We start from the raw sequence: 24,165 nt of genomic DNA, 5'->3' as shown, positions 1-24,165 counted from the left end.
CGGAGGCGGCCCCGCCGCTGCCTCCCGCCCGCCCTCCGGCGCCGGGAGCGCGGCTGCGCGCGGCGCCGGGACCCGGAAGCGGCGGAAGCGGCCGCGGGGGCGCGGGGCGCAGCGGCCTGCAGCGGCCCAGCGGGCCCGGGGAGCGCCCGGCGCCGCGCAGGTGCGTGGGGGCCCCGCGGGGCCGCCCCGCGAGGGGGGCGCGCCCGGGGGGGGGGGCGCGGCCATTTTGTGCCCCGCTCGGCGGGGCGTCGCGGCCGTCCCAGTAAAAGAGGCGGGCCCCAGGCGCCCTCTTTGCCCCCAAGCTCGGTGCTGCGGAGTGGGGAGGGCCCCTCTGGGCCGAGCCCGGGCTCCGCGGTGGGTTTGTTGGAACGGGAACAAAGGCCCCGGTGTTTCCCGAGGCCAAAGGGAGGCGGGGAGCCCGCCGCCGGCTTGACACGGGGCGGTGACAGGCGCGGGGAGCGGGCTGGGCCGGCCCCCGCAGCCCCCCGCTGCTCTCCGCAGCCGTGCCGGCCTGGCAGGTCCAAGGGGAAGCCCCCGGGGAGCGAAAGGCAAGGCGAAGCTGCTCGGGGTGCTGAATGCAGCGTACGGCCATCGCGCCGTGTTCCCCACACTGTCCGCGGCGGGGAGGAGAGCAAAAGCAGCCTCGGTCGCCGCTTTAGAGCTAATAATAGTCGGCGGCGGTTCCCTCGCTCTTAGCGTTACGTGGTGGCCTGGAGTGGGAAGCGATGAGATTTTAAAAGTTCAGTAAATGCTTAATGCAGCGTAGATAAAACTGAAGTGGCATGCAAAAAGCACTCAACCCAGAAAAAAATATAGTTAAGTGCTAAATGCCGTTACTGTCATCGTTCTTTTGTAGATTATGAAATTCATGTTCAGTGTTTTCTCAACGAGGTCTGAAGCAGAAGTGAGTCCTCACGAGAATTTTTTTTCGATCACCTATGAAGCTCCTGATTTTAAAGTTGCACTTCTGCAATGAAGAAAAGGAGACGGCTCGCTGCAAATCTAAACGAAAAGGTTCATCTTGGCCATGAGAAAGATACTTCAGATCAGATTCTTGTAGTAGACTGTGCTCAAGAGATTGTCGCAAAGTCTGCAGAAATAGCCCCTGCAGATCAGCTCGAATCTTCCCAAGAACTTTCACCATCGTCGGAACAAAGGAAGTTACTGAGCTCCTTACAGTATAACAAAAATCTACTTAAATATCTGAATGATGATAGACAGAAGCGTCCGTCGTTTTGTGATTTGCTCATCATTGTAGAAGGAAAAGAATTTAGTGCTCACAAAGTTGTAGTAGCTGTTGGGAGTAGTTATTTTCATGCCTGTTTGAGCAAAAATCCAAGCACCGATGTTGTCACACTAGATCATGTAACTCATTCTGTCTTTCAGCACTTGCTTGAGTTTCTGTACACCTCTGAGTTCTTTGTGTATAAAAATGAAATTCCACTGGTGCTGGAAGCAGCAAAATTTTTGGATATTATAGATGCAGTGAAGTTACTAAATAATGAAAGTGTTTCTAGCGTACAGTCTGATGTGGTAACTGATGTACCTACACCAGTAGAAACACTCAATGAACTGACTGGTAAACTGTTAAATAGTCATCAGTGCACTTTTTGTGGTCGAAATTTCTGTTACAAGAAGTCCTTAGAAAATCATTTGGCTAGAGCCCACAGATCCCTTTCGCTGGAAAGAAAACATGGGTTAAAAATGGTTGAGAAAGCAGGCTTTTCTACTAGGCGATCTACGAGAAACCGCAAATGTCCAGCTAAATTTGATAACAGTGACAGCGAAAGTGGTGATGCATCTGACAGCAATTTGGAAAAAGTTAGTTCTGAGAAGGAAACATCTGATAGAAGTGAATTTGAAGACAGTGGAAGTGAAAGCAATGTCGATGAAGAAGGACAGGAGGAAGAAATGTCAGGTGAAGATTCAGACACTGAAGAGCAAAGTGAAAAGGAACATGATACTGAAGAGGGTTCTGAGACAGTGGATTCAGTGGGAAATATTCCTGAAGGCTTAGCTCCAGTTGTCATTCAGAGCGGTAGCAAAAAACTACTGCAGTGTCCCAAGTGTGACAAAAAATTTGATCGAATAGGTAAGAGCAAGTTAGGTAGTTCTTTCATTTTTACCATACGTTGGTGCTATTTGTATGGGAAATAAACTGAGGTGATGGTTTCTCTTTCTGAATGTGAGGATCAGAATTTCTGGATTGTCCTGTGAATCCAGTTGTCTGCTAACTTCTAAGAATGTATTAAGTTGTTTTTTGTGATGCCAACCAATTTCAGGAAATGAACTGAGGGCATTATTTGAAAAATCTGCAAATGCTAAATTTGTTTTTTTGTTTCACTGCTCTGGATTCTAGTTGTTAGCATGCTATATGCAAGCAGCTTTGAAAAGGGAGAGAAGTGTAGCAAGACATTAAAACATAAGTTGCATGAAGTGTGAAACATGTACTGTATTTTCAGCCAAGTTAACTTCAAGTAATGAGGCTGTTAATTTATTACTGTAAATTTATTACAAAGTTGAATTATGGTCATATAAGGTGGTAACACTCTTTAGATCACATGTACTGGGAAAAAAACAGTTCCTTATAGTATTAGGATTTTTTTTTTCTTTTAATAGCTGCATTGTGTCTTTTATCATTTTGAAATATATAAGTTTAAAAAATGGGGTAAGGTTGATGGTGCGTGTATTAGTTCCTACTTAAAGCAGCGTGTTTAGTTTGCTCTTGTTCAAAAAGTTGTTTGATACGACCCTGAGAACTGTTTTGCTTTCCTGACTTTTGCAAAAAAAACTTTATTATAAAATTAAAATGTAGTTATGAATTGGTTTAGTTTTTATGTACATCTTTTCATTTTAAATATACTTTATAAACATTAATTAGTTGAGTTTATCAGCAGTCTTGTATGTAGTGTTAGCCACGTTTTACAGTTCACCATGCAGCTTTCAGTGGTATAAGCAAGTAAAAATCTGAAGATCCATGTGGAAGGCACCCAGCCCTTGCTGACATTTGAGAGAGAGATTGCAGAATGAAACCCCAAACATGCATATCATAGGTGATAATCTGTTGTAGTTTATGCTAACGGACTTTTTTTCTGTTGTGTAGGCAAATATGAGAGCCATACACGTGTACACACGGGTGAGAAGCCTTTTGAATGTGATATATGTCATCAGCGCTACTCAACGAAGTCCAACCTGACAGTGCACAGAAAGAAACACTCTAGTGATACTGATTTTCATAAAAAGGAACACAAATGTCCTTACTGCAATAAGCTGCATGCAAGCAAGAAGACGTTAGCAAAACATGTAAAGAGGCAAGTATGAACAAGTTTGACTTACATTTCTGAAGAATTATTATTTTTTTTTTTTACTTCAAAAGCTACGATAAATATATGTATGCAAACAGTATGTTTTTGCTTTATTTCTATAACTGGTTTTAAGTAAGTATCTTTTCAAAGGACCTAGGGATTAGCAGTATGAACTAACTTGCCACATAGAGAATACGGGACTTGCCTAAATAGCAGTTGCAGAGCAGTTCTGTAGTAGTTGTGCCGCAGGTTTTTGCTATCAATTTTAGAATGCTCACATGACCTATTGCAGTCGATCAGAACACAACAGTCTTAATAATTACCTATGTTCTTTTAATTTGAGAGAAGAATGAAAGATCTTTGGTTTTAGATGCTAATGCTATACTGTTGATGATAATAGATAAACCATTTCTCTGCAGATTTAGGTGAATGAGTTGTCTATGACAGTTGTAATTATAAGGTATTAGTATTTACATATCACTTTTCTCTCTTTCTTTGTAAATATCCGTAAAGCATTGTAGTTGAAGTTGTCCTTTGTCTTAGCAACTATCGTATGAGGTTCTACAGGACTCTGTAGTCAACATTGCTTTTCAGTTACTTGTGCCTTTAGAATTGTTTAATTATCAGTGTTTTGTTCTGTTGTTTTGATGATCAACTTTCATGACACACAAAGTTGAGAAATGGGTGTATAGTATTTGAGTGATCTTCACAGAAAATTAGGAATACTTTCAGCCCCTGTCTTTCTTGTAGATTTCATCCAGAGAATGTACAAGAATTTCTTTCTATTAAAAAGACAAAGAGTGAAGGTTGGAAATGTGATGTAAGTATTACTTCAGTACTTTTATTTTTTTATATAGATACTATGTTGTTTTGTGACCCGAATACTTAAGTGAAAATAATGTATGTGTTTCTATGAAATCTCAGTAAGCTTTGTAAGTTATACTGTAAATTTCATTTTTATGCATGGATTTAAAGGCTGAATTTAATTTTTTAGGTACAGTTTGTGACTAAATAGACAGTACCAAGTTGAATTCTGAAATATTTTGAAGGCCCTATTATTTTGTGTGATTAGCTATTACTTTTATTAAAATACACCCATTTCCAGTGACTGTCCTAACTTGAGTGTTAAGAATACTTTAAAAACAGAGTACTTGCTCTTCTACTAATTACACACTTCAAACAATGACCATAAAGTGTACGTTTTAGGAAGGCTTTGAAAATGTATGTTAAATATGAGACGTTTTCACATTTAAGCTGCACATGCGTGTCAACAGAGTTGCAAATTTGTACTAAATTTTTCTCTAGAAGTAAAATTGTGGAATCCTTTCCTCATTTTTCCCAGGAGATGCTTATGGGTGAAACTACATCTACTGTAAAAAGAAGTGTGTAGAACTCCCATTCATTATCAGTCTGCTGCCAAATAATGTTTTCAGGTTTAAAATGTATTTTTTGTTGTTGTGGTTTTTAATACAACCAGTATACTTTTTTTTTTTCAGGGCAGCTGTTTTGTTTACGCTAACTGCTGTATGCCCCTATATGTCTAACATTACTCACGTTACAGACATAAGTCTGTTACATCGCGTTGTGAAACATTAGGTGCTGTAACATGATGTAGTTAGTAGTCTTGCTTTGTTTATGAGCTTCGGTTTATGAACATGCATGAGGAACCTGGGAGATACCAACTGCAGGAATTAGTGGTGTTCATTCTGCTGGTGATTGCACCATGGTTGGAGGTACTGCATAGTTGGTCAACTTCTGTTATTCACAGATTCACAGATTTCTCTAGGTTGGAAGAGACCTCAAGATCATCGAGTCCAACCTCCGACCTAACACTAAGTACTCCACTAAACCATATCCCTAAGCTCTACATCTAAACGTCTTTTAAAGACCTCCAGGGATGGTGACTCCACCACCTCCCTGGGCAGCCCGTTCCAATGCTTAATAACCCTTTCGGTAAAGAAGTACTTCCTAACATCCAACCTAAAACTCCCCTGTTGCAACTTTAGCCCATTCCCCCTCGTCCTGTCACCAGGCACGTGGGAGAATAGACCAACCCCCACCTCTCTACAGCCTCCTTTCAGGTAACTGTAGAGAGCGATGAGGTCGCCCCTGAGCCTCCTCTTCTCCAGGCTGAACAAGCCCAGCTCCCTCAGCCGCTCCTCGTAAGACTTGTTCTCCAGACCCCTCACAAGCTTGGTCGCCCTTCTCTGGACTCGCTCGAGCACGTCCATTTCCTTCCTGTAGCGAGGGGCCCAAAACTGAACACAGTACTCGAGGTGCGGCCTCACCAGAGCCGAGTACAGGGGCACAATCACTTCCCTCGACCTGCTGGCCACACTGCTTCTTATACAGGCCAGGATGCCGTTGGCCTTCTTGGCCACCTGAGCACACTGCTGGCTCATATTCAGCCGACTATCCACCAATACTCCCAGGTCCTTCTCGGCCAGGCAGCTTTCCAGCCACTCATCTCCCAGCCTGTAGCTCTGCTTGGGGTTGTTGCAGCCCAGGTGCAGGACCCGGCACTTGGCCTTGTTGAACTTCATGCAGTTGACCTCAGCCCATCGCTCCAGCCTATCCAGATCCTCCTGCAGAGCCTTCCTGCCCTCGAGCAGATCGACACACGCACTTAGCTTGGTGTCATCTGCAAACTTACTGAGGGTGCACTGGACGCCCTCATCCAGATCATCAATAAAGATATTAAAGAGGACCGGCCCCAGTACCGAGCCCTGGGGGACTCCACTAGTGACCGGCCTCCAACCAGATTTGACTCCATTCACCACAACTCTCTGGGCCCGGCCATCCAGCCAGTTTCTAACCCAGCGAAGCGTACGCCAGTCCAAGCCCCGAGCAGCCAGTTTCTTGAGGAGAATGTTGTGGGGAACGGTGTCAAAAGCCTTACTGAGGTCAAGGTAGACCACGTCCACAGCCTTTCCCTCATCCACCAAGCGCGTCACTTGGTCATAGAAGGAGATCAGGTTCGTCAAGCAGGACCTGCCTTTCATAAACCCATGCTGACCTTTCATAAACCCATGCATTATCTTCCAGAAGAAGTTATGTTGAGTGAACATATTACAGATTCCATTTGCTACTAAGTAAGAAACACTTTAAGAGCAGGAATTAATCATGCGCCAGTGACATTCCTTTCTCAGAATACACTCTTAGCAGATTTGGTAAACTGTAATGTATGGGGTTTCTTATTTGTTCTTACTTGAAAATTTTAAGTTCATGTTAAGTAGAAATTTTTAAAAAGTAGGCTGCTGCTCTTGCATCTTTCTTCATGTGCTTGGAGAATGGACTTGGAGAATTGGAAAGTAGAGGTAGAATTTTGACTTATTGCAGTTAGAGAAAGTTCCAAAGCGTTAGAAGTTGTGACTTGGTTTTCAGGTTGTTTAACATGTTCTGAGGGCTGAGGTGTCACAGATGTAAGTTCCACGATTTCTTTAGCCTGTTGGTTTATGCTGTAATCCACGTGAGAACATCAGGAATTGCTGTCTATACTTTATTTTAATCCTTGAGGGATATAAACAAATTCACAGAAGCAGTTGGGTATTGATAATAAAGAAAAGCAAGAAGGCTATTATGCTTTTCACAGCTATGGGATTTTCTTTAACATTCTTTAACATTAATTTTTTTTTTTTTTTTAACAAATGAAGCTATTGAATTGGATTTTCTGAGGCTAAAAGTGTTATTCAGGTATGCTCTCAAAAATTGATTGCACAATATAGCATAATGGGAGTTGGGTAAGGCTAAAATCAGCTGTTGTCATAAACAATGGCAACAGTTGCACAGGGAAATCTGTAAGCACCATGTTGATTAATGTTAGAATGTAGGACCCTTGTGATAGATTGTATAATACCTAGTTTAAATGCTTGAATTTCAGATGTGACATCAATTCTGTAATTGAACAGCATGCTTACTTTAATGACAACTAATAATTCTTATTTCTGTAGGCTTTGATTAGTTAGAAAACAATCCTAAAGAGTAATGTTATTTTAAAGTTGCTAAAGTTCTGTACCCCTAATGTATGTTTTGGGGTTCGATTTCTTTGTTGGTATTTGCATTTTCTTTTTAAATACATGCTATCAGAAAATTTCCCAGTGGAAATAAGGGACAGGTATGATTCTAGTTCTACAGAACTTTTACCACTATCATAGAATCACTTGGGTCAGAAGAGACCAAGATCATCTGGTTCCAACCCTCCTGCCATAAGCAGGGATGCCACCCACCAGATCAGGTTGGCCAAGGCCCCATCCAACCTGGCCCTGAACGCATCCAGGGATGGGGCATCCACAACTTCTCTGGGCAAACTATTCCAGTGCCTCACCCTGTCCCACAGGCCTGTTTCAGCATTTAAAACCGATCCAAAATGGCTTGCTTTTGAAGGTTTATTTTCTCTTGAGTTACTATTTTGAAACACCCTAGGAAAAGAGTCTGTTAAGTGTTGGAGTCAGTAGAAAGAAGGGAGGGTGGAACATGTGGCTGTTCACAGCAGGTGCCAGTAGTTTGATTTAGGCTGCCATGGATCTGTATCCTAATTTATATAGTACAATCCACTAGGGTGTATGTAGAACACAGGTTTTTCTGATGTTGACTGTAAGGCTTTACAAGTTTGGATGAAGTATGGCTTTGAGGAGTGCATTTAATTTTAATTTTACATTGCTGCAGTGAGCAGGTGAACTAAACTGTTAAAGTTTATAAATAAAAAAATAAAGATACTTCAGTTAAAACCAGATTTATTTGACATATTTTGTTATCATTTTAGATTTGTAAGAAGTCCTTCACTCGCAGACCTCATTTAGAAGAGCATATGATCCTTCATTCTCAGGATAAACCTTTTAAGTGTACCTACTGTGAAGAGCACTTTAAATCCCGCTTTGCAAGACTGAAACATCAAGAAAAATTCCATCTCGGTATAGAAACCTCCTTCTGACATGTAAACAATAGATTTAAAGTAAAACCTTCCCCTGTCATTTAATGTCGTGATCAGTTTGGTTTCTACTTAATACACTCCTACTTTTCCAATTCCTTCTCTTTTGAATTTTTCTTTGTAATTTTCTTTTCAGCTGTTTTTTTTTTGAGGCGTTGTATTATATCTACATAAATGAAAAACTGGGGGAGAGGAAATTACATGTAATTTCATTTTAAAACTGTTTTATATAAATTGTTCTCAACTGTGAAGTCAAATTCTACCTGAAGTTTTCCAAAGACCTTTTCCTTACTACCAAGTATTTCTGGCACTTAGGAGCTAGGGAACAGATTGTTGATAGTAATGGAATTTTGGTTTTTGGAACAGTCTAAGCGGGCTTAAATATTTTGACTACTAATTCGAAATTTTTGTTTTGCGGTCATGACACATGACAAAATACCTGGCATTAGAAATTAAGGAGAAGTTGAAGGAAATTAAAGTATACTGACCGTACTAAACATTTATCATTTGTTAGACAAAGGTTTTTGTTTGTTCATTTTGTAAATTGATCATTTTTTTCCACAGGTCAGTAATTTGTGCATCTTATTTGGTTTAACTGACAGTCTGTGCATATCTGTTTCCTTGTAGGGCCTTTTCCCTGTGACATTTGTGGCCGTCAATTTAATGATACAGGAAATCTGAAACGCCATATAGAATGTACTCATGGAGGAAAGAGAAAATGGACGTGTTTCATCTGTGGAAAGTCTGTTAGGGAACGGTAAGAAATTTCACGACAGCTTAAACTTCAGTGTAACAGAGAAATACTTAGCATGTTTTGTTTGATTCTGAGTATGTTTTAGCTTTGAGTTTTTAACATACAGGAAAAAAATTCAGAGGGCTAGTGTATCAAAAAGTAGTGTCAGAGCCACAGGTAACATGTAATTTTTTGAAGGACCTTTAAATGTAAGAGTAACAACTGTAAGTAATTAGTTATGAGGCAGAATTATATTCAGAACATCCTACCTCTAATTCACTCTAGTTGGGGTTCGTATGTTGTGCCAGAACATGTTGCATCTATTTGAGAAAGAGCTTTCTGCTGTAGTTGTTTTGGTAAATGCGCTGTTGAAGACAGGAATATGAGGAACACTGGTGAGTGAAAATGACTAAGAAGGAATTGGACTTTTTACAAACACAGTTTCATGGCAGATGGAATAACACTTTGCTGCTTCTCTGAATTTAGAATACTGTTAACCTAACATTTTGAACAATGGAAGTTCTAAATGTTTGCTAATAAATTCTATACAATTTTACACAAATATAATGTAGCATACATAAAATAGAAATAACATGTAAATACAAAATAAACTTCTAAATACGGCTCAGACCATTGGTAGCTAGAACATAAAAAACTGTAGAAATTAGACACACCCATTTCTATTCTAGGTATACAAAGAAAAGAATATGAATTCTAAAAGGTTATTAACATGGCTTCAGTGCAGGTGTCTTGTGCTGCTCTATAAAGGGAGGGATATCTTTTAAAGTTTTCCAAAAAGTGACTTTTATTCGTGTTCTGAAACAATGTTCCTTATTTTTTTTCCTTTGGACAAAAGATATTTTTATTTGACAAAAGTCATTTCAATAAATGACTAAGATTCTAGTTAGTTCTACTTGTAGAATCTGTTGAAAAGGTTTATGCATACTGTATTTTTTTGTTTATTTATTTATTCTCCCCCATCATAAAAGTAGACTTAATTTGTATATGTATGTACATGTGCATATATATAGCTCTATATATTTAAATATGCTCTGTGAAGAATTAAGTTAAATAGACTTCCATGATTTGGATTTCCTTCTGTTTTGACATTAAAGTCTGGCTTAAATATATATAGTAACAAGGAGATTATTACATAGGAAATACCGTCAAAATTGGTGTTTTCTTTAACATATGTGTTCCCAGATATGTTAAACATATCTGTTCCCAGATATGGGAAGTTCCCAGATGTGTTAAATCCCCTTTAACATACCTGTTCCCAGATATGTTAAATATCTGTTTAAATATCTGTTAAATTTAGATATCTGTTTAACATACATGTTTCCAGATACGTTAAAGACCCAGCTGGTTAAGTAAATAGTAGATAGGTTGTGGTACTACCTTTGAGTGTACATGTATGTGTTTGTATCTGCATAAATTGAGGCAGTTACTTGGATTCCTCAGTTATTTTGACCTATCAGAACTAACGAAGCAGAAAATGATGGCCTATTTTACTTCCAAATGTCACTGACACTGTGTGCTTAAAATTAAATTTTATTGCCTTTGTTAAACAGAACAACTTTGAAAGAACATCTAAGAATTCATAGTGGAGAGAAGCCTCATCTTTGCAGTATTTGTGGGCAGAGTTTTCGTCATGGAAGCTCTTACAGGTGTGGATTTTTATTATATGCAATGCTGAAGTGTCTCACTTATTTGATGGTTTATATATATCCACTTTATCAACATAATTATTCAGAATGTATGTGTTTTGATTTATTTTAACTCTGGGAACATAAGTAAATGCTTTAAACATTATTAGATACTGAAAATATATTAATATGTGAGCAATCATTCGTTTTTTAATTCAAGGCGTATTAGTGATTTCAACACAGACAGAATCCCGTATGAATTTTGTATCAAAGTTGAATTTCTTGCACTCATAAAAACTTCTGCATCTTTGTTAATTGGAGGGAAAGTAAGTGGAGGACTAAAATACGATAAATTGGTTTCAGATATGAGAGTTTAGCTCTATCATTTGTTGCTTTTTAAAAGCAGTTAAGAATACCTCAACTAAACGTTATTTCCTGACATTTATGAGAAGCATTTTCTGGTATTTTGCATTGAATTTGCCATACAGATTATGTTAAGAAAATTGCCTTTTATGACTATGTTCATGACTATAAATTTGCTGATCTTGAACAGTGACATGGAAGTAAACTTGTCTCCATTCTAACACAGACTTCATCTAAGAGTCCACCATGATGACAAGAGATATGAATGTGAAGAATGTGGGAAAACATTTATTCGGCATGACCATCTGACAAAACACAAAAAAATACACTCAGGTAAGTATTTTCTTTGAAAATAGGCTCAGCAATAACTGATTTGAAATAAGATCAAACAATTAGAGATTTTTTTCACTGTATATGTATGTGATGTGTCTCTCGCTGTTTTTAAGGTCTCCTTCAGTAGGGTTAATCTTCTTACATGTTTTCAAGGTTTAAATGCTAAATGTTTCCTCCATGTTAACCTAGAAAGCTGAGGGACAGTCAAAAACATGTAACAGTGAATTGCTTTAAAATAAAAATTAAAAAAAAAAGCAAAAGTGAAAAAGGAGGATTTTTTTTAATGAGTTCAGATTTCTTTTTTTAATAGCAATTGTGTGAAACATTAATATTACAACACAGAAGAAGCTGTCACAGTCTCTGTCAAAGTTTGTACACTGATCACTTTAATGTAAAAGTATCAAAGAGGTGTTTCTGAAGTTCTCTGGCATGGGGAAGGGGGAAGAGAGGAGGGTGGTGGGAGTCAACCCTAAGAACAGCCAGATGGAGATGATCGGGAGGAAGAAAAAAAATCATAAAAACATCTTTGTGTTGCACTGAGAGTGGAAAGGTTTTGAAATGTATAGGAAGAGCAAAGATTCACAGGGACTTTTTCAGAACAGAATCCAAAGAGAATGTGACATTCTAGGACGAAAAATTCTTTCTAGGCAGCATGAAAATATGAAAGTGATCAGAGTCTAAACTTCCTGAGCCTTCATTTTGAAGGACGGCTTCTTTCTTAGTGTTTGAAATCATAATGTCTGCTATAAAATAAAGAAATCTTTTTTGAAAACTCAAGTACAAAAAAAAATCCTCTTTTCTACTCTATTTGCTTTTTCCCCCCTCTAGAAAGTTACATTCTTTGACTGTCCACACTCCTCCTACTTACATGAGAAGAAACATTCTGCCACTTTGTGGAAGATCTCAAGATGACTAAAAAAGAATCAAGATTATTTTAAGCAGCAGCATAAAAGGAAAAGGTAACTATGTAAATCAGGATAATAATTAAAAAAAAAAAGTAATATGATGCAATTTTAAGTTCTAAAAATTAGTAACTGGAAATAATTGGTATGTTTAAATAAACTTCTCTTTTAAGCCTCTCAGTTATTGAATGTTACCATGTTTCAGGTTGTAAAGAAAAGTGTAGATTCCTAAGTCATTAATTAGTACGTCTCATGCAGTGGGTGTCTGGGGAAGTGTCCTTTAACTCATTAAAATGATTCATGCATAGGAGTGGATGAAGAGGCCAGTTATAGTCACAAACAGCAAGTGGTTAAAACCTTTACTCTGGCAGGACCACTCTACTTCTTGAATTTTGTTCTTTGATAACAGAAAATCCTTTGGTATAAGCATTGCATAAGCTATGGAAGAGGTTGATTGACTGGACTTTGTTTCTAAACGTGGATCTAGTCTGTGTTACAATTACAACTCTTAGACATAACATTGTAGCATGATTCCGAATTAAACATTCACCTAGTAAGTCCTATAAGAGTTAACCAAAATTTATTGAATTTTGCCTTTAAAGGTGAAAAAGCGCATCAGTGTGAAGAATGCGGAAAATGTTTTGGCCGTAGAGATCACCTCACTGTTCACTATAAAAGTGTTCATCTAGGAGAAAAAGTTTGGCAGAAGTAAGTATGGCTGTCGTTTTTTTTTTTAACTGCATAAAGCATATTTGTACTATAACTGTTTTTTTTTTTTTTTTAAGACTTGCATGTTCATGCTGAGTTCCAGTAGTCTTTGTGTATGTCATGTCTGTTACCTTAGTCTTTGGTAGACATACCATTGTGTTGGTTTGAAATGGATGTCAGAAAATTGCCTACACAATTTAAGTAAGATGTTTTCTTTGTAGCATAATAAAGTTAAAAAAAAATAACGAAAGGAGATCAAATTTTAATCCTATAGAAGTCTATCAATTAGTAGTTGTCTCAGCGTTGTTCTAAATGGCTGGTTTGTTGTAATATTTCTTACTGTTGTTGCATACTAATTAAGACAATTATTAAGACATAATTTAAGCATTGTGAGAACTCTCCCACACTTACCTATTTTTGGAAGCTGGCAGTAGATTAGTAGCTTTGAAAGGAGATAAAAACTTTTAAAAATCTAGGTATGTCTATAAATCGAAAATACAATAAGTTTTTAAATTACTGAGTTCCAAAAATGAGCCGTTCAGAGATTTTCAAATTAACTGAGACCTAATTGTTTTTCAAACAATATACTTCAACTGTTTGTACTCAGCACTTGTGTAGAAGCCATTATAAACTTGTCTGTGTTGGAAGTACAATGCAATGTCTGTTTATTGTATGTTTGGGTTTTTTTTTTGTTTTCTTGGTAGCCAGTAGTTTAAACTATTCTTGGTACTTAGTTTATGGTATACTTCAACCAGAATGAAAGTCCCTTGTGGATGTTGGTCAAAAATGTTTTGGGGAAGGATACATTTGGGGTCAGAAAAGAAATTTTAGTGGTGTTTGCTCTTTGAAAGATAATTGTCAGTCCCAGCAGAGAATAAGTTCTAGTACAGAGAAGAATCCAATTGGTCTTACTGTTACGTAGATGATGGGAAGTATGAATGTAAGTGAGGAAATTTGGAAAGTTTGATATTCCACTATTTTGCAGTTAAAGATTTCAAAAAAGACTATGTATGTAGCTTCATTGTTTGTTGTTTTAGAAAAAAAATCTAATATGAAATGTGTTTTCTTCTTTAAAGATATAAAGCAACATTTCACCAGTGTGAAGTCTGTAAGAAAGTTTTTAAAGGGAAATCAAGTTTGGAAATGCATTTTAGGACACATTCAGGTAAAAAAAAAAATGCACAGGAATGTATACTTTTGCATCAAACTTGATGCTATTATTTAATGTATTATGGTTGAGCATTCAGGGTAAGAGTAGCAGGATATGGCAAGCCTTTTTATTCTTGTTTATGTATGTTGGCCCTTCCTGAATACTACCTTCTGGGTGTGTAAGTTGAAGTACTGAGAATCCTTAGCAATCCTTGGCTTATGGTATACTCTCTATACCTCTTCCTTTAATTTACTGTTGTATATTCTTGCCAAACTTATCCGGATCACCGAATCAGTTTTGTTGTCCAGAGAAGACTACATTTCAACTGGTAATCTGAACAAGGATTTGAAAGCCATTTGGAAAGGTTTATGTCTATATGTTTGGCTTTATGTTAAAGAAATTCATTGTCCTTTCAAAATGTGAAGTGCAAATTAAGCTTATTTAATAACAGTACTATAAGAGTTGAAAGATTTTTTCTTTTTTTTGGTTTGTATCTGATTATCTTTACGTGTATGGAAAACCTATGTATTGTGATAATTGTTAGTAAGGAGAAGAGCTTGCCGATATAATTTCTAAACTTCTGATGGCTCTCTTAATTCGTAAATTATTGCTAAACGTATGCTCTTTGTTTTCAGTGCACTCGTTTTACACTAGGTTTCTATGCCATAATCCATGCATCTATTTGCAAGTTTATGTGTGAAATGATGTTACTCAGAATAACTTTAAATCTCTTTTGTATCTTTCTAGGTGAGAAACCATACAAGTGTCAAATCTGTAATCAGTCTTTTAGAATTAAGAAGACATTAACAAAACACATGGTTATTCATTCAGATGCTCGACCTTTTAATTGCCAACACTGCAATGCAACATTTAAACGAAAAGACAAGCTGAAATATCATATTGATCATGTTCATGGAACAAAGGCTGCAGAAGAGGCATTGACATCTTCTTCAGAGGAAAAGCTAGTCTCCTTACCAGTACAATACACCTCTGATGACAAAGTTTATCAAACTGAGGCTAAACAGTATGTGGAACAGTCCAAAACATATCAGTCGGAAGCCAAAACTTTATTACAGAATGTACCTACGGAAGTATGTGTGCCAGTGACTCTGGTACCAGTTCAGATGTCTGATCCTCAAGCTGACCTAGTACAGCATACGACTCATTCACATGGCATTCTTCCTCCGCAGCCTGAGCAGGCAGATTATCAGCGAGCAGCAGATCTGTCATTTCTAGAGAAATATACTCTTACTCCACAACCTGCAAATATTGTTCATCCTGTAAGGCCTGAGCAAATGTTGGATCCTAGAGACCAGTCATATCTTGGAACTTTACTAGGGCTGGATACAGCTCCTACTGTACAGAATATTTCAAATAATGAACATTCATGATCAGAGCATAACATTCCACCTAATTTACTGAGCCATTAGCCAACAGAAGGCTGATATGGCAATTAAGATTTCTATTTTATATTTTATTTGGACTCATGAGTCTTCTGCATAGTTTTTGGAAAAACAGGTTTGTTTACATAATATTTGAACATTTAGGCACACTGATGCATACTGAGAGAGTGTTTCTTGTGATTTTAAGAGTTTATAAAAATCTTATAGATGGTCTTTTAAAAATTATGCTCTGAAATATCTTTTAAGGTTGGTTGCTGAAAAAATATAATTACTTATCTGGCTATTAATTTAAAAAATCGTTTGCCTTTTTGTATCTCACGATGAGTTAATCTTACATGTGTAATAGAAATCATACTGGAAGAATAAGGACTATATCAGATTCATTAGAAGTGGTAAGGGTAGGCAGGGGTACAAAACACAAACTTCAAATTATGCTTCACATATAAATTAAGATTGAACCTGCAGGCATTTTTGGAGGGTTTTCAAATCTCTGGTTTTAAAGATTCTGGAGCCACGTTAGTGGATATGGGAACGAGATAATTCTGAAAAGCAATTCAGTTATTTCATTAACACACAAAAGGGGAACTGTAGAGAACCCCCTAAGAATAATTAGGCTACCTAAATAAGGCATCTTACTTCTTTCTTGGTCTTTAATACTGAGTTATGTGGGAAGATGTAGACAATGCTATTGTCTAATTTTCTACAGTTAGTTCTATATAATTGTAGTATGCATTTTTTTTTGCTTTTTTATACATATTTGTCTTCTAAAGTGTGCCCCACACTCTAACTCTGAAAGAAATGTTACATAACCTATGATTAGTCATAAACAATTGGCATGGTTTATCCTGTTTAGAGCATAAATTGTACTAGTGTCCCCCATTAGTATGCTTGTTTTCAAGCTGTCTGTGATGAAGAACAAATTTAAAGGCAATTATTTCTAGAACAGCACTCAACCTTTATTTAAAAAAGAAATAATCAGTAATTATAAATCTCTTGTGAGTTCTTGTGAGTTGCTAACAAAATTGGTTTTTCACTTGTACTGTTTATAAATCGAAGTCAAGCTCTTGAGTGTTCTATGTCTTTAGTTATTTTTTTTATTTACTAGAAATAAGGTTCAAAAATCCATTTTGAACTCCAAGTCTAATGTAACTTACCATGAAATGTAATATAATTTAAGCTCATCAGGCCATTTTAAATCTAATTTAAAAATTACACTTCCATGTTTGTTTTGTGAAGATCATGCCAAAGAAGGTATCTGAAGTCATTTTATAATCTTTATTATTCCTCACAAGAATTACATTCTAAGGCAAAATTTTCTCCATTTTCCCTAGAAATCTGCTATTCTTAAATTATTATTTTAAAGTAACTTTAAAATGGGAAACTTGATGTATGTATATTATTGTAACTATTGAATTTATCCACTGACCTGAACACCACTGTTCTGTCATGAAAATCTTTTATCATCCCAGTTCTGTAAACTCTAAATAACCCTGAACATGTTAAATACTATTCAAATACTTTGTTGTTAGATTCTTTTAATCCTCATCTACTTCACTGTTCAGTGGTTTGCAGGAGAGGGGCCAGAGCTGTCCCAATGTTCATACTTTGAAGCTTGTGCCCTATTGGATTCTTGACACACCAAAGATTTCTGTTAGCTGTTAAATAGTGGCAGAGTTATAGAATTTTAAGTGTTACCGATATTTAAATAGGACTTAGCCAAAGAAGCACATAGAAGTCCTAAACTTTAAAAGTTCAGTTTCTGAAACAGGACTGCATATGTTTAACTGTTCTATGTTTGTATCTCTAAAGTAAAATTTAGAGCTGTGCTTTGGGAATGTTCAGACTGACATGCTGTAAATATGTCTGGTAAGAAGCTGAATACTAGCGATTACACAGCAATAATGAGGCCTTTGAATGCCACCTTCCAAAAGGACACTATCAAGTACTATCCTTCCTGCTTTCGAACTCCACCTTTATCTCATTTCAAAAATAAAACCGTTTCTGTCATCTTTACACTCCATGGCTTGAAAATTGCTGTTTTATGTGTAGTTTTCAAGTTAACATGTATGTATCATATCCATATTACCATGAGGACATGAAACATGATTTCCAACATCTGTAACAGTACAATTAAAAATAAACTCATCAATGGGGTCAGTGCAGTTCTCAGACTACAAAGCCTAACCCTTTGTTATTTCTTGTCTTTTCTGTCCTACAATAGAAGTAAGTATTGTAGGATTTTGATAAAACAGTGGCTTAAGTAGTTGGTAACTACTTTTTTCTTGTAAGGTCCAGTCCTTTTGCTAGGCAGTCTAGTAAAATACTAAAACAGAATTTAGAGCACATTTACTTGATAATGTCCTTTTTAAAATTCTTTCATGACTGTGCCTTTTATGTATATTCTGAATAGTGGCTTTTTGTCTAGTTCAGTTGATTATTCAGAAAGAGTTAAGGTCAATATCTTCCAGAGGGCTTCATGTTTTTGGGTGCCCAACAAGAAATAGACTTTAAAAGGACTTGTTTTTCAGAAAAAAAATGAGCTCTAATCTTTGCTGTTTGGGTGACCAGAATTACTAGTCATTCCTGAAAAAAATTACCTACTATTTCTTTGGTGATCTTTTATTTGCAGATGGCAGATTCGTGTTTTTACCTGCTGGTCAGGCTGGATCATTGCCAGTTGACAATGAAAGAAAATAGGAAAGCTTATGTACTAGATACATAGTTGTTTGTTTTTTTTTTTTTTGTCTGTTTTTTGTTTTAATATCACAAGCCATAATTTATGGCTTTGCATCTATTTAAATTCATATATGAGCTAAGCACATTTTCATGGACTGGTACTTCATTTGGTAGGTGGAAGTAGCTAATCTCTGCTTGACAGAGGATGGTTCCTCTTAGGTGTACTGGCGTTGAAGGACAGATCTGAACCTCACAGCTGCATGGGTCGAAACTCCTTAGTTGTCTCGTACCTCCATTTTAATATGTGTGTACTCATTCAATAGTGCATGTCCTGTTAACCTGGGGGGCATTTTTACAATAAAGGCTGTGTTGTTTTTGGCAGTAATTGACTCAGCTGGCTGGTTTTTTTGCCAAAGAGGGAAGAAGCAGGTGTCTCTCAAAATGTCTCTAAAGATTGATCAGTGGCACATTGTAAAATGTTGGTCTTTTCCACATGCTGACCTTTGAGGAGAGGCATAGAAAGTCTGTGTTGGCACTGTAAACTGCGTAGTTCTGAGAACTTCCTGCACTCATTCTGTAAACATTGAATTCCTTGGATTTTGCTAAACAATTTTAGTAATTTCTGGTTGTTGACTGGATTACTGCCCTTATTTCTTTAAATGGATTTTATATTCAGTTTTATTTATTTATACTGGAATTTCCTCCTTGAGCACTGACACTTTTCTACAGAGGTATGGCTGTAATGGATTCTTTTTATTCTGAACATCAGTAATTGTAATGGTGATGATACACCTTTTGTAAGGTTGGGGTTTCCTTAAAACATATAGTGCTACTTTAGCCTGAATTGTAATTTGGGTAATCATTTTTGAAGATGGGTCAGGTCAAAACACAATGACAGAGGATTTATTTGCTGTCAACAAAGTGCTAAGCTCATTTTCATAGTAACAGATGTGAAAGTATTCAGAATACTGAAGAATGCTTTAAAGGAGTCACATTGTGTAACATGCTTGATCAAATGTTGAATGTTGTTGAGTGATAAGGAATAAATGACCCTTAAGTTTGTTTAAAAAATAAGAACAACAATTTCTTTGTAAAAACTCATGGAAAGAAATATTACAATTCTGAGAAGGATGTTGCAGTTGAATGATTTTTTTTTCCCCTTAACCAAAAAGATGTGTTTTTTTCTCTTTTTCTGTACTGAGCATACATGCTTACTAGATTACAGGCTGCATGTTCTTCATATGACTTAAGGGAAGTCATTTTTTTTTTCCAGTATCATCTCCCAATGATATGCATTGAAGAATAATACTTGCAGAATATAGTGCAGGGCAGTCACAGTGTTTAAGCCCATAAGGATCTTTTTCATAGTTTGTTAGAAATGTTTTGGCTTAAAAGGATTTGAAGCATTAAAGATGGTAATAATGGCATATTTTTTGGAATCCTCCATTACCATTTTGGTCATGTTTAAATGTCGGTCCTTTTTTATGAAACAATAAGGTGAAATAAACTCCATATTTTGTCACTGGTATATGAAATACTGTGTTTTAAATGTGGTCTGTATAGGTTGATATTTTATATGGAAGACTTAAGTACAGTTGTCTTTTTAGGAGAAATTCTTTGCTGTAAGGAAAAGTTAGGAAGTGTACTGTAAACGTAGAAGTACTCAGTCCAATGTGTAATTGTTTGTTATGGAGAAAGTGAAGTTCTTTTGTCTTAGCACTGCTTGCTTCACAGGAGTTCTTGCAGTGTTACTTGGTATAAGTTTTGATTTCTGCCTTTTTTCTTTGAACAGTGTGGAAACGCCATGTCCTGTACATCTTTCACTTTTAAATCTCTTGAAAGATAAACAGATGAGGCAACTTGGTCACGTTTGTGCGCGTCTCATTTTACTTCTTAAAATATTTCGTAAATTAAATTTATTTTAAAATACGCTTCGCTTCAAGTGATTTTTTCTGTTTGTTAGCACAGAGGCGAGCCCAACTTTATTTGTGTGTTTAATTTTGAGCACGACTCCAGTCAGACCGCGGGCCGGGCCCTGCCACCGCCTCAGGGCGGTGCCGGGCCGTTTGAACCAAACGCCCCGCGCCCATTGGCGGCGCAGCGAGGCGGGGGCGGAGACGCCGGGTTTGAAGCGGGGGCGGAGGCGCGGCCGTTGGGAGCCGGCTTGGTGCTGCTCCTGCTCCTGGTCCTACTGCGGGGCCCGGGCATGGCCGCCTGGGAGCTGAGCCCCGCGGCGAGCCCTGGCAGGCGGCGCTGGGTCGAGGATGAGGAGGCCCCCGCCGTGCTGGTGCTCAGCCACTTCTCCCGGCCGCCCTACCTCAGCTTCGGCAGCCTGCGCGTCGGCGCCTCCCGCACGCGGCTGCTGGGCGTCCATAACCCCAACGCGGAGGAGGTCGAGGTGGTCGTGGAGCGCGTCCCGGCGCCCGCCCGGGGCTTCAGCCTTGAGCGCCGCCGCTTCTCCGTGCAGGTACCGGGCGTGAGGCGAGGCGGCGCCGGGGACCAGGGGGCCCCTGAGGGGAAGCCGGGGGGCTCGTCGCAGAAGGGGGGCGAAAATTAGGAGTAAGCGTTTGCAGTTCGTAAGGAAATATTAGTTATGGCTGATCGAGCCCGTGCTGACTTGTAGCGGGCAGTTATGACAGGCGTGTGCCTGTGGTGTGACTGGAACGTGGGAGGTTGGAGGGAGCTCTCTGGAGGTTGCTCGCAACACGGAGCTTAAAAAGCAGGCTGGATCCTCACCCTGTGGTATTTGGGTAGCTACTTCCTGTCGTGATTAATAAATATTAGCTGTTGTATGCAGTAAAACCTGACAAAGCACACGCTGAATTAGTTATTTTGTCTTCATGAAATGGACCTGCCCAGAGGCGGAACTCCTCATTCAGGTGCTCTTTCAGGTCACTTTCACACTCTGAACTTGTCTGTGGTGTAACCCCAAATACAACAGTTGGTCTGTTAGTATTGAGATCAGCAGAGTGCTGAAGTGATCTGGTAGGTCACTGAATGAAGAACAGTAACACAGATCTGGTGCGGGGCTCCACGGCTTCCCTGTTTGTTTATTTTTTTAAAAGTCTGCTTGTATTTACATATACTGGGGTAAAGTTGACGTTTAATAATCATTTGTCACTTCATGATGTCAAAATATGCATTACTTCTGTGTACTGGTTTTCATTTGCTTTGAATACTCTATCTTGGATGTTCGAAAAATTTACATAAGTGCTATGTATTAAACATTTCTTTCTCTCCATTAGTCAGGACAAAGAATCTTTGTGTCTGTAACATGGACGCCATTAGAAGAGGGCAAGGTCAGAGAACTGATAACTTTTGTTATTAATGGCATCGTAAAGCATCAAGCTGTGCTTCTAGGTGTTGCTGAACAGCCGTTGAAGAAAAAAGTGAGTATGTTTTTATTGTCTGAACTAATTTTATTATTTTGGCATAGTTGAAACATTGATTTTATTAGTTAAAAAGATCAATGTAGGAGAATTAAAAATGGATAAATGTTGTTTGTGGGAGAATCCGTTATATTTAAACTTTTTTTCAGTAGGCTTGGAAAATAGATACTGGTGTATTATATTGCTTAGAGAATAAAACATGACAAAAAAAATTTAGTCGTGGAAATAAGTTATAGTGAGTTTTGGACTAGGTGTGTTGGTTTTACCTTCTTTTCTTGATATACTGGGTATTAATTTTATTGTGATGCTTAGTCCTGTGATGTGTTTTGATGTCTGTTCCAGTTTATGGCAATCACAGAAAGGTTTTGATTGGAAGTGGTGTCTGAAAATTGTCTTATCCAGCCTTCTGCTGAAAGAAGAACTTTAGACTGGCTTATCCAAGGCATTGCCCAGTCAAGCCTTGAGTGTTTGCAGTGAGGGAAATCTCACAGCTTCTGTGGACATCCTATTCCTATATATGTATATAGGAATGTATTCTTATATATGTAATAATATTCCTATATATATTATTGTATGTTGTGTATAATACAATATGTATAATATTATATATATAATTTATTATTATTATATAATCCTATATATAATGTTCGCTTCTACACACAAATGTATGTAGAAAGTCAGCATACTAAATTTTATTTATGGTTCTTTTTCAGAAGAGTCTCTGGGAAACTATAAAAAAGAAGAACGCTGCAGAAACATCGAGTTCAATAAAAGTTAGAAAAAGAAATTCAAAAGTTAAAAATGTTAATAAAACCTTTCAAGTTTCTCAGAAGGTAGACAGACTAAGGAGCCCACTTCAGTCATGTGAAAATCAGAACACAGTGCAAAATAGTACATCCCCAGGAAATGACTCTCTTGCTGGCTCAGAAAATAAATTGCCTTTATCTCCTATTTCACCTGTGCTAGAGGAATGTCGTAATACTGTTTGCACACCACTTTCAATGAGAAGATCTACTACTTTCTCAGATATTGCTGCTGCTGTACGTGAGGAGTTACTGCCCGAAATAGACAGCTATAATATCAAGAAATCTGTTGATAACCATGATGAATTGAAATCTGAAAGTGCATACAATTTTACTGGATTAGAAAAATCACTAATTTCAAATAATGAAGCAGTTCTTAATTGTACAATCTCACCTGTTTGCACTCCAGAACATTTGGCATCTGTACCCATTTTAAGTACAAGGAGAATTTTAAGTCCAGATTCTTTTGTAAATGACAGTTATCACGCTGATGTAGATACAATAGAGCAGTGTGTTCCAATTCTGTCACCTGATCAGTTTGTGAAAGACAGCTTGTCAGATGTACAATCAAAGACTCCTAAACCTGAGACGGCTTTAATATCTTCTGCTACGGAAACTTATGTCCTGAAGAAATGTTTGCCCCCAAAATGGAAAAAAAATGGAGACAGAGAGACAAAAACACAAGTCCACATAAACTACATGTTAAATGAAGTCTTTGAGACACGTAACGTAGAATCACAGATACTTCATTCTAGCAAACCCAAAGAAAATCAGTCCAATTTTCCTTCTACAGAGGAGCTCCAGACACTCAATTCTCAGGCAGAGCAAGCAAAAAAACGCCCAGTTCTTTCTGCCACAGTCGTCAAAAATAAGCCTGATGCTGGTGAAGAAAGAAGAATGGAAACCCTCCAGCCAAAATCTAAAAAATGTCTTAATAGCGTAATAATGGATTGTGAAAATGTTGTGCCTGTATATACAAAGGTAGAAATATCGAAACACCTTCCAGTTATAGATTCAGTTTCAGCTGGAAATAAGTGTCACAATGAAAAAATAAGTTCACATCCTACTGGATCAACTTCTTTGTGTCGTAAGAGGAAAAGTGAAATATATATAGAAAAAAATAGAGTTACAGGCCCAGTGTATGTGGAAGAAGTGGAAAGAAAAAGAACTCTAACTAGCGTGGACAATAAAATATGTACCTCTGTGACACCATCGGCCTTTAAACCTACAAACCGAGGGAGAATAGGGCTGAAAAAGAAAGCTGGTGAGCAGTATCTTCATTTACTGTGTTTGGAAAATGCCTTTGATTGTGAAATTTGTATAGCAAACTGAACTGTCTAGCAACAGTCAAGGATATTTCATCTCACCAAAATATGGGTTTTTGCATTTTCTTTTTTCGATATTATCTGCATTTTACAAGGTTGAAAACTAGGTCAGGGTTTTGGTTATGTTATTGGCTTAAAATTTACTCGATTCTTTTGTAAACCTTGGCAATGACAGCAACAGGAAAAATATTTGGCAGTTCCTGGGCAAGGTAATTCAAGTTTACAGGAAACTTGCTCACTTTACAAGATTTCTGTCATGTGTACGCTTACTGTTGTGCATATTTTAATTCATTGCTGTTGTCGTGTATTTACAAATATGTTGTTCATGCTGCCTGTTGTTTTTTTTATTTTTTTTTATTTTTTTCTGTTTGTAATTATTCTGGTATCAGCCTCGTGCAGATCTTTCTGTCTTTACAGTTTGCCAATACTTTGTTGCTTGAAGATCAAAAGTTGACTTCTTGTATTTCAACATATTTTGGGTTTCAAAATGTTCCAGTCCCAA

At 37.7% G+C, this 24,165-nt stretch overlaps 2 protein-coding genes across 4 annotated transcripts in view; both read left to right on the top strand.

The window, feature by feature from the left end:
• The first annotated feature begins 3 nt into the window (after nt 1–3).
• ZBTB41 (zinc finger and BTB domain containing 41) lies at nt 4–16,987 on the top strand. 2 transcript variants are annotated; one of them, XM_080602136.1, is made up of 11 exons: nt 4–160; nt 857–2,092; nt 3,104–3,311; nt 4,056–4,125; nt 8,068–8,215; nt 8,860–8,989; nt 10,537–10,632; nt 11,201–11,307; nt 12,812–12,917; nt 13,994–14,082; nt 14,815–16,987. In XM_080602136.1, exons 2-11 carry the CDS (start codon nt 973–975, stop codon nt 15,456–15,458), a joined length of 2,718 nt encoding a protein of 905 aa, XP_080458262.1. In that variant the 5' UTR covers nt 4–160; nt 857–972; the 3' UTR covers nt 15,459–16,987. The 2 variants fall into 2 exon arrangements, with proteins under 2 accessions (XP_080458262.1, XP_080458263.1); XM_080602137.1 differs by lacking the exon at nt 4–160 and adding an exon at nt 217–354.
• Nucleotides 16,988–18,670: 1,683 nt separating this feature from the next.
• The window catches only part of ASPM (assembly factor for spindle microtubules), a 30,306-nt gene continuing 24,811 nt past the window's right edge, over nt 18,671–24,165 (top strand). For both annotated transcript variants that reach the window (XM_080602117.1, XM_080602116.1), the window contains exons 1-3: nt 18,671–20,613; nt 21,392–21,535; nt 22,249–23,602. In XM_080602117.1, the coding sequence (XP_080458243.1) occupies nt 20,353–20,613; nt 21,392–21,535; nt 22,249–23,602 (1,759 nt within the window). In that variant the 5' untranslated portion in view covers nt 18,671–20,352. The remainder of the gene's footprint in view (nt 20,614–21,391; nt 21,536–22,248; nt 23,603–24,165) is intronic.

This window comes from Anser brachyrhynchus (assembly GCF_964034855.1).
Source record: "Anser brachyrhynchus genome assembly, chromosome: 8".
Lineage (NCBI taxonomy): Eukaryota > Metazoa > Chordata > Aves > Anseriformes > Anatidae > Anser > Anser brachyrhynchus.
Note: the sequence above shows the minus strand (reverse complement) of the source record. Positions and strands in the feature narration are given on the sequence as shown.